At 41.3% G+C, this 9,843-nt stretch overlaps 1 protein-coding gene across 1 annotated transcript in view; it reads left to right on the top strand.

Annotated features, from left to right (window-relative positions):
• The window catches only part of ABI3BP (ABI family member 3 binding protein), a 145,320-nt gene extending 135,914 nt beyond the window's left edge, over positions 1 to 9,406 (top strand). The window contains exons 54-57 of the mRNA XM_071758351.1: positions 982 to 1,011; positions 2,033 to 2,194; positions 6,475 to 6,588; positions 7,983 to 9,406. Coding sequence (XP_071614452.1) covers positions 982 to 1,011; positions 2,033 to 2,194; positions 6,475 to 6,588; positions 7,983 to 8,098 — 422 coding nt within the window. The 3' untranslated portion in view covers positions 8,099 to 9,406. The remainder of the gene's footprint in view (positions 1 to 981; positions 1,012 to 2,032; positions 2,195 to 6,474; positions 6,589 to 7,982) is intronic.
• Positions 9,407 to 9,843: the final 437 nt, after the last annotated feature.

The raw sequence follows: 9,843 nt of genomic DNA on the forward strand, positions 1-9,843 counted from the left end.
ACTATGTGTTCATCCTGTTTACTCTTCTGTGAAACTGTTATGTTACAGACTTAAAAAAGAGGTGTACACAAGCCTATTTTGACCATTGGTTCCCAAGTTTAGTCCTATCTGACTCAGAGAATCAGAGCCTTTGCTATCCCTGTTCCAGTTCCTCTTGAGGATAGCTGCAATTTATTCATTGACTACACAAGGAAGATATCATCTTTTGTGTAGAAGTGTTTATTGCTTGATAGTACTTAAGGACCATATAAAAGACAAAATTAATTTGGGCTTTTTAAAAGGACTTTCTCAATTGGTGTTTTGAGCCAGGTGTAATAATTTAATAGTCCTCATCCGGTGCTGTCACTGATGGATGAGAATTTTAGCTAGGCAAGGGATTAGTCAGGGAGAAGTTCAGACTATGCCACACATATTTAAAAGCTTTGAATACACTCTTTGTGATTCCTAGATTGTTAAAACTGAAAAAAATATTTACGCCAAGTACAGTTTTCATGAGTGACAAGGCATATGGTCTGTCTCCTATTTAGTTTGGACAAATTAGGAGGTCAGTTTTGTTTCTTCTCAATTGCACCCGTCCACCTCACTCTTTTGGGCTTCCACAGCCAAGTTTTGTGTGGCAAGTATTACAGAGGGATCCTTTTTATTATTTAAGCTTTTAAACTGAAATTTAAAAAAAGATGCAGTAGAATTGGGGTTTGATGGTTACAGATTTAAACTCTTGTTTTACCAGCTCTGGCTTTGGCTGGTATTGTCCCATTAATAAAATTTTTACAAGCTCATTGATACTGCTGTTTCACATAAGAAAAATATTTCTTTTAATTTAATTTGATACAAAAATGGAATTTGCTCCCAAAACTCTTTCCGTTTCACAAATTACAGCTTATGTCAACTGTATAAAATCACTTACCAATGCTTTTCCATTGACATATTGGGAAAGTTCATTTTACAGTGTCTGATTGAATGTTTGTTTTCTTCCCCCAGCGGACCCAAGAGTGAGCGAGCCAATTTCAAGTAAGCCTTTTCTATGTAGCATAATATCTTCTGATCTGATTTTTTCTCAGAAATGAGATAATGAGATAGCACAGCTTTACCATGTGTCTTTGTTTGTGCTGTACTGAACCAATTAAACGAGCTATGGAATCATACAGAGCTTACACATGATTTCACTCCTTCCACCCATACCCCTGGTGGGGAATCCATGCCAAGCTGCTTGTTTACCTGAGCAGAACACAATCAACGTGATGTGGTGCTCCCATGGCAGCTGGGATGGCTTCAAACCAAGGTACACAAATGAGCCAAGGACAGCCTCATATTTTCTCAGCCTTGTCACTAAAGCAAAAGAACGCTCTGTAAAATGAATAAGCTGCTCCACGCTTTTAAAGTGAGTTAGCAGAGCACAATTCTGAGGATACTGTTTAGCTGCCATTGTGTTTTAGGAAAAAACTCTGCTTCTGAAAGCTTGATCCAGCTCTGCTGTAGGCCACTGACAAGACATGCTCTTTGGTGGGAGGTGGACTGAGCTTTTGAAGAACAGCTGAGGTTGCTCAAGCAAATTTGGCTACTTTTTGCCTTTGTAATGGACAACATCACTTTGACAAGCACTGAGACAACATTTCTTTCCACATAATTCATCACACTTAATTTTTATGTGTATTTTTGTTAAATCATAAGGCTTGCTGCAAGTTGACAGTCCTGGCTTGAACCCACTGAAAAAGAAAATGACTGTATCACACACCTTGTAAATGAGAGTTTTCCCAAAACACAGGCATTGTCCCCCTAGCAATGGCCTAGAATGAGATTTTTCCACACTGATACTACACACAAAGAGCAGAGGCAGCTCACTGCAGCAATCATATCTGCTCCTCTTGGTGCTTCTCTGAAATACATTTCCTGTTCAAAATGTAGCTGACTGCTGCCGTGGCTCATTCTGCTCCATCAAGGTTTCTAATTCTATTTTTTTTTTTTAATATATTTGTTGAACCAAATGTTGATGCACCATCATAATTCAGCTTTTTTTCTTCCTCTCTGGCAGTGGGAAAGGATGCTATCTGGACTGAAATCCCATTTGATTCAGACTCCTATTCAGAATGCAAAGGGAAACAATATGTAAAGAGGACTTGGTATAAGAAGTTCGTGGGTGTGCAGCTGTGTAATTCTTTGAGATACAAGATATACCTCAGTGATTCACTTACAGGTAAGGGATATTCAAATCAGGCTATTCCTCCTTTTACACTCCTTAAAGATATCATTGTTCCAGAGCTGAGAGGTTTAACAAGACAGACTGCTGAAATGTGATGAGGGGTGTTTAATCTGGTCCCTGGAGAGATTAATCATAAACAGTAATCTACATGTGCTCAGCAGTCACTGATGTGTGTGATACTGAATTTTGGGATTTAAGGGCTACTGCTCTGTGGTGACCATCTGATTAGTACCTGTTAGTATCACAGGGGTCAGACAGAAAGTTGCCAGTAAAGTACATATTTTGTAATGGTGACAAATTTCCATTTAAATAGTAGCCTGGAATAGTTTTTAATTAGATGATTAGGACCCAATTTTGGACCAGGGATAAACTCAGTAATGCCTGTCCCATTTGGTAGAAAGACCACTGGTTACTTCATTAATGTGAGGTTTATAAATACATGACTTCACTCTAGTCAACAGGTTTACTCACTTGATTTGACTTTTTCTTTTGTTTTCATATTCCCTATTCTGGTTTATAATCTCCCCCCCCTTCATTCTTTTTCTTATATTTTGTTTTTATCAGGAGCCTCTTGATCTTATCTTCTCAAGTTTTGTTCAGTGGCTTCAGGTCGCTAGAGTGGGATGTATTTAAGACCTGAATCCAGTGACAAATGCTGTGTGTAAGCTGAGGAAGCAGACAAAAAAGAGTTCTTCAGTTAGCTGATAGTTAAGCTTAGGCTTGTGTCTCATGTAGGTTCTACAAGCTATATTTATAAACGTGTTAACCTCTCACAATCCATCTTTTGTCAGAGCTGCATGGACAACTCTATCCCAATGGCAACAGTATGGTAACCAGAGCATAAGGAGTGTAGTACAGTTATGTATGGAAAATGTCTTTTGAGGACAAGTTAGGAAGTATGTTCATCACGTTGGATTGGATTTACTAGGAGAAACTGTGGCTGAAAGAATCAACTTCCCTAATCCAGAGTTGCCCCATCTGAGAGCTCAGTGCCCCAGAGGGCCAGAGCTCTGGTGTCTCCATGTGGGAACATGGAAAGAGGAGAGCAGGGGGGTACAGGGCAGCTCATGCTGATGTAATTTTAGGCTGTCTGGCCTTGCACCCAGCACCGTTTTCCCATGAGCAGACAAGGAAAGAAATCCCTGTCTTTAACAGCAAATACAATACCTTGAATGTAAATAATACCTTGGCAATCACGTGAATAAATAGAGTGTTTTGAACAGAGGTATCATTCATTCAACTGTTGCTGCACTAACCAGATGTGATCAAATGACAAACACTGGCAGTGAGGCACAGTCTATCACAAAACCAGCCAGCAGAGGAAATAGCAGTGCTAATCTAGCTGGACTGGACTTCAGCCCTAAATCAAGTGAATTAACACTGTAGTGAAAACTACTTCAGACTTAGAAGAAAAGTTTAATATATCAAGAGCCCACTTTCCTATTTGCATTAGATTGGTTTTGTTCTTGCTGGAAGGGTGGTGATTTTACTTGGCTGGAGAGAGATGGTGGTAGCCACACTGTACTCATTATGCTCGCTAAGCCTGGTTCTTGCACTTAGATTGCTACCAGTGCTTGACCAGTTGTCACAATATTTAAAAGAACTGTAATCCTTGCATAGAAGGAAAGCTGCTTTTCACCCTTCACTGGAACTGTCATCACACAGGGCTGCATAAGCAAGTGAGAGAGTTTCCAGGCTGAAGATGAACGGGGTTCTGATGTGTTTCACAGTCACACCTTGCAGAGCTGTATCTGCTAGCACAAGCCACTGGGGCAATGTGTACCACTAGTGAGCACTGAGATCCCAGTTCCACTGTACTCTGAAAATATCTCCCAAAGCTTTGCTGTTTAAGCAGTGTAATGCTCTTGAAATTTGGGTGCCTTGTGCAAATGCTGTTGTCACAAGGCAGCCAATAACCATACTGTGTCCAGTTCTGGGCGCCTCAGTTCAGGAAGGATATCGAGGTCCTGGAGCAGGTCCAAAGGAGGGCAACCAGGCTGGTGAAGGGACTCGAGCACAGATCCTATGAGGAGAGGCTGAGGGAGCTGGGGCTGTTCAGCCTGGAGAAGAGGAGGCTCAGGGGAGACCTCATCACTCTCTACAACTCCCTGAAAGGAGGGTGTAGCCAGGGGGAGCTTGGTCTCTTTTCCCAGGCAACTCTCAGCAAGACAAGAGGGCACAAGAGGTCTCAAGTTGTGCCAGGGGAGGTTTAGGTTGGATATTAGAAAGAATTTCTTTACAGAGAGGGTGATCAGACATTGGAATGGGCTGCCCCGGGAAGTGGTGGATTCTCCGTCCCTGGAGATATTTAAAAAGAGACTGGATGTGGCACTCAGTGCCATGGTCTGGTAACTGCAGCGGTAGTGGATCAAGGGTTGGACTTGATGATCTCTGAGGTCCCTTCCAACCTAGCCGATTCTATGATTCTATGATTCTATGATCTGTGTGTGCTGGTTTTAGCATGAATGTATACTTCCATTGTTACAGAATTCACAATGTGTAAAACAAAGGTGGTATTTAATTTTCTCTAAGACCACCCAAAAGACCACACTGAAAAAAAAAAAATTACTTTCGGCTAGAATTGCTATTCCCCAAAGGAGAAAAATTAGTTTAGTAACTTGTTAGCTGAATGTTTTTCAATGTATTCCAAAGAAATGGGCAGTAAGAATTTACCAGTCACTGAGAACGCTGCTAATTTATGTATAGCAATTGTTTTAATTATGCATAGGTTATGCTGTGGGCCAGAAGAGTATGTGTGCATTTGAAAGTTATTGTTCTTCTGTTAGCCATAAAAATATGTTATATTCTGTCTCTCATTAAGACAAACTGATCTATGTTACATATGCCAGGACTGCGCTATAAACCAGCATCTTACTGCTGACCTCATTTAACAGTCCTTCAGAGCACTCACTGTAAGTGTTCCAGAAAAGCAGGCTGCCTAAAAAAAAAAAAAAAGGTATTTATTGAGGGGAGGAAAAAAAATAAATTCTAAGTGTGACCTTCTACAGTGATGGAAAAAAAAAATGCTGTTTTGGGCAGCCTGAATGTTCTTAATTTCAGACAAAAAAATTGCTGAGAGGAACTCCCTCTGACCAGTTCTCCAATGGAAAAAACATGCCTGCAGCCAAAACTAGACACTAATAAATAATTTTCTAATGCTAAAGGAGAACTGTGTGCACAGAGACCATCAAGTGGAGGTGAGAATTTTTGGCAAAGAATTGATCAGATCACAAAAATATGAGAGTTTATTGGTAGGCTGCTCTTTTATTAATTCCATTTCAGGGAGAAGTATTATAACCCACCTCCCTAAATGGCCAGACTGGAAGAGATTCAAGGCTACAGGACACCCAGTATCCAATGAGTAACTGGACTTTCTGTTTAGCTCATATTTGAGTACTGATGCTCTCACCTTTCCTTGCAACCTCACAACCAAAGGTTGAACATATTAAAAACAAGTGCCGTGCAATGAGTTTAGAAAAAAATGTTGGTTTATCTGGAAATATTTCCTGCCAAGGTCTGGGAAGAGAACACAGCATGCTTTCCTTCACCTTCAGAACTGAATTTGACTATTGTCTTGTAAATCAAATCAGTAAGTAAAAACATTTCTCTGACAAAACACCTTCACTGTGAGTCCTCTTGTTAACAGGAGAAACACAGCCCGTAACACCAACACGTCCTGCATTGGGCACTTGAGACTTTGTTTTCCACTCAGTTGCAGTCAAGTGTTCTCTTAAGCAACCCTGCAAATAAATACACAGACACATTTCATGCCCTGGATAAGCAGTTACTATACCAAGGTCATCTATTGTTCCAGGATTTCACTTGCACATACATGCTGTAAAAATATAGTGATTTATAAAACAGGCCCTGCCTCCTGTTATGACAAGGTCCATAAAAATATTTTTGAAGGTACTGGGGGCTCCCTGATAGGGAACCAGCTTTCCATTCAGATCAGTAGCAAAATAAATTTTTTATGCAATCAGAATGTTTTAGGTGATAACAGAATTTCACTTGCTGTATGAAATGTGTGGAGGAAAAAATAATAGATTTGGTCGGGAATGAGACATTTTGGCCTAAAAAGCCATGAGCACCGTACTTGGAATATCCACATATTGATGAAATTTCAGGTAGATCCAGAGAGGAAAAGAATTGTGGCGTTCACCTTGGCTTCCCCACAGAGCAGAAAGCACAGCCCATTGCCTGTGTTGGGTTTTGGAAACAGCCCTCGCTACACTGGATCTGGATTTCTGACTTTGCTGCTGCTTTGTTTTCAGGAAAATTTTATAACATAGGAGACCAGAGGGGCCACGGAGAAGATCACTGCCAATTTGTAGACTCATTCCTAGATGGGAGGACAGGACAGCAAGAAGATCTACCAACCAAAGATGGTAATTCCTCACGCCTGTCTCTGTAGCAATCCTTGGCAATGCCACTGTTTGTGTTTCTTTCTCTTGCTGGTGGGTTCGGGGCCCACTGCTGGGGTGGGTGATAGAAAGGGGCTGCTGGCTTTGCAGGCAGGAAGGAGTTGAGAAGTTTTTGAAGATGAGCAATGACTTATAAAACTCAGATTATTACTCAGGTTCTGCTCAGTAGTAAACAGCCTCTCTCCTGTATAAAACATTCCAACACATTATTCACAGTTGGTATTACATATTTAAATCCAACCACAAAATTGAATTTGGAAGAAAGGCATGAAGTGTTATGTTCGAACTAGCAAGGTTGATTTAAAGTGCAGTAAATCATCAATTGGGCCTTAAACAGCTTTGTTTAGTGCTAATGAGAAATTACAAAGTTATTACTGGAAAATACAGTTCATGCCGCAGTAATTCCGTGTGCACTGATTTGAACTGGGTGCCTAGAATTCCAGCCAGCTCTACGTGGGCATGGGGCTGGATGTCCTAACTGCAGCTGTGACCTGCCTGGCTGCTTTAGACACTTTGCTGAGGCTCAAGCATAAGAAAATTGTATTTCTGTCAGCTGAACCGGGGCCATTTTTTTTTTAGCAGCTGGTTTTAATGGAGTGGATTCGCAAGCTACATTCATTTTTGAGGGAAAAAAACCCAACAACAACCAAACAAAATAAACAACCAATCCACACATACCTTTTCTGTACCTTATATTTATAGTAAATTAAAAAAACAGCAGTCAGACTGCCTGTTGCTTCTTGGTTCCTGCCAGGCTGCAGCAAGACAACTTCTGTTTAACCAGAATTAACGACTTGCATTTGACCTGAAGAGCAAGGAGGGCCTCACGACTGTGGCTGTGCCATAGTTGCTCATTTGTGATCGGGCACGCCCGCATCTGTGTGTTTGTGCACACCCATGCTTTAGCCACACGTGCATTTCACATGATCAGGTTGGATTCAGCACTAATTGCTCACTTCAGTTTCTACCTTAATGCTGATTGCTGGAATGGGAAGCGTGCACTCCGACACCCAACAGCGCTGCCGCAGCAGGTGCCACCTTTCGCTCTGGGATGTACGAAACATCCCCGACTATTGATGTTTATTTAGGTTCCCTGCACTGTTCAGGCCACTACAGTGGGGAGGAATTTAATCACTGTAACCTTGCAAGGAGGAGCAGCCTCCTGTTCAGCAAAGACACCAGCAGCAGCCAGAGAAGAAGGCAGGGGCCTGGCTCTGCCAGCACCCTTCCCGAGTGGGTGGTGGGAACACAGCCTGTAGGGGAGGGAGCCTGCACCGATCCCAAGAGCTCCTGCCCCCAGCTTAAGGAAGATGTTGCCCGAGGGCTTCATGCAAACACGACTCTGTTCTCTCTTCCAGGATTTTTCAGGGCAGTCCGTCAGGAACCTGTCAAATTTGGAAAAATAGGCGGGGAGACTCACATTAACTATGTCCGCTGGTACGAGTGTGGAACGTCAATACCTGGGAAATGGTAGATGCAACCCCAACTTGCTGACAAGGCCCAGCACTTCCCACCCCCCACCCGACTGCCCAAGGCAGGACGAGAGATGGAAATGCCTATGGTGTGCCTGGCGCTTATGTAAGGTTGCTGATGTGCAAGGGTTTATCCGAGTCTAATGCCAATACTGCATTAATTGTGTAATAGTGTAGGCTGCTTACTGTAGTTATCCAGTTTTTACAAAATTTGTTTTTAGATTTAAAAAAAAAAAAAAAAATCCCAAAGAGGCTAGGGACACGTTGTAGGATAATGTATAGGGAAGCTGGCTCCCTATTCTTGAGGTCTGGTTTATATGGTATTTTAAAAGATATGGTGTGTATATTATTTATCACAATGTTGTAATAAATGTTTAAGGCACAGTTATGGCAGAGTTGGTTGTGGAATGCAATGTGCGTTAGTTTTTAAATATTCACTGGTCTTCTTATCCCGTGCCATAAGCTACCTGTCCAGAGAGATCTGTAGTGTCTCCCCAGCCATAAATTACAGAGAAGAGCCTACAGGTTTTAATATGCTGCCACCAGTAAACTTGAAGCGCTTTCTCCTGACCTGTACACACAGCTCATACTCCTGCCAAAATGCTGAGGTCAGTTGCTGTACGTGCACGTTTACACCATCAGGTTAGTGGTGGGTTTTTTCCCATGTTTGTTTTCTAATGCTTCAGCTCCAGAAAAACAATATGCTCAGCCTGTTGCTGCAGAGTTAGAACCCCTGCCCCAGAGCTGGGCAGGAGTTGGCTGGTGGGTTTGATTTCCCCCAGTTTAAGCTGACACATACCTATGTACATGGAAAAAAAAAAACCAAAACAAACCCAAACTGGTCTCCACGGCTGTGACTTTTCATGAAAATGTATTCTTCAGAGAATATCATTTACTGGCGCAAAAGCCAAATGTACGTACAGTGTAGGAGGACTTGGAAAGATAAGGGAAACAGGAAAAAAACCCTAATCATCATCAGGTTTATTTTATTTTAAAAAGGAGAGTAAAAAGGTGGTTTAAAGCTTTGTTCACTGGGGACAAAGGGCAAATAGTGATAACTAAACTTCAAAACTGCTTTACAGTAATTTTCATTAAAATCTCTCTCAAAGCTACTTGTTGTACTGCTTGAACATTTATGAACTAAATAAAGAGATGTAGGTTTTTTTAAAAAAGGTGTTATTCATTATATTACTATTGTATGGAAAAAATATGAACAGGAACACCCATATATATATATAGTAGAAATAGAAAATGCCTTATAAAGTACATTGCAGGTACACTGTACTCCTAATAAAATATTTTTTAATCAAGTGTTTTTCTTAAGTGTTTTACATGCAAACAAGGAGTAGTTTCTGGGGCAAATGCTGAGCAGCAGTTTGTTGTGAAAGGGGGACAGGTTAAACAGTGTGATGAGCACCCGATGTGTTAGGTCTGACACCAGCACAGATGGGAGGAGTGGCAGCTGTGGCTGATGCAGGGCAGCACCAGGTAAGGATGCTGAAGGCAGGAACATTTTCACTCACTTTATTTCCTAATGTGTCTTTACAAGAGTTCAAGCAGCTTGCTCCAGTTCACTTTTTTTGTTTTTTTCTTTGTAATTCTCTACTGAGTTTTATGTATTCCTAGAATCCATATAATGGAAAATATTAACTGGGAGAATGTATTGCCCTCCACTGTTATATGGTCCATTGACTTTGTTACAGCTCTTGATCTGCTTTTTCTTGGCTCAAAATTAAGTCACTAGCAC

The sequence above is a fragment of the Heliangelus exortis genome, chromosome 1 (genome assembly GCF_036169615.1).
Source record: "Heliangelus exortis chromosome 1, bHelExo1.hap1, whole genome shotgun sequence".
NCBI lineage: Eukaryota > Metazoa > Chordata > Aves > Apodiformes > Trochilidae > Heliangelus > Heliangelus exortis.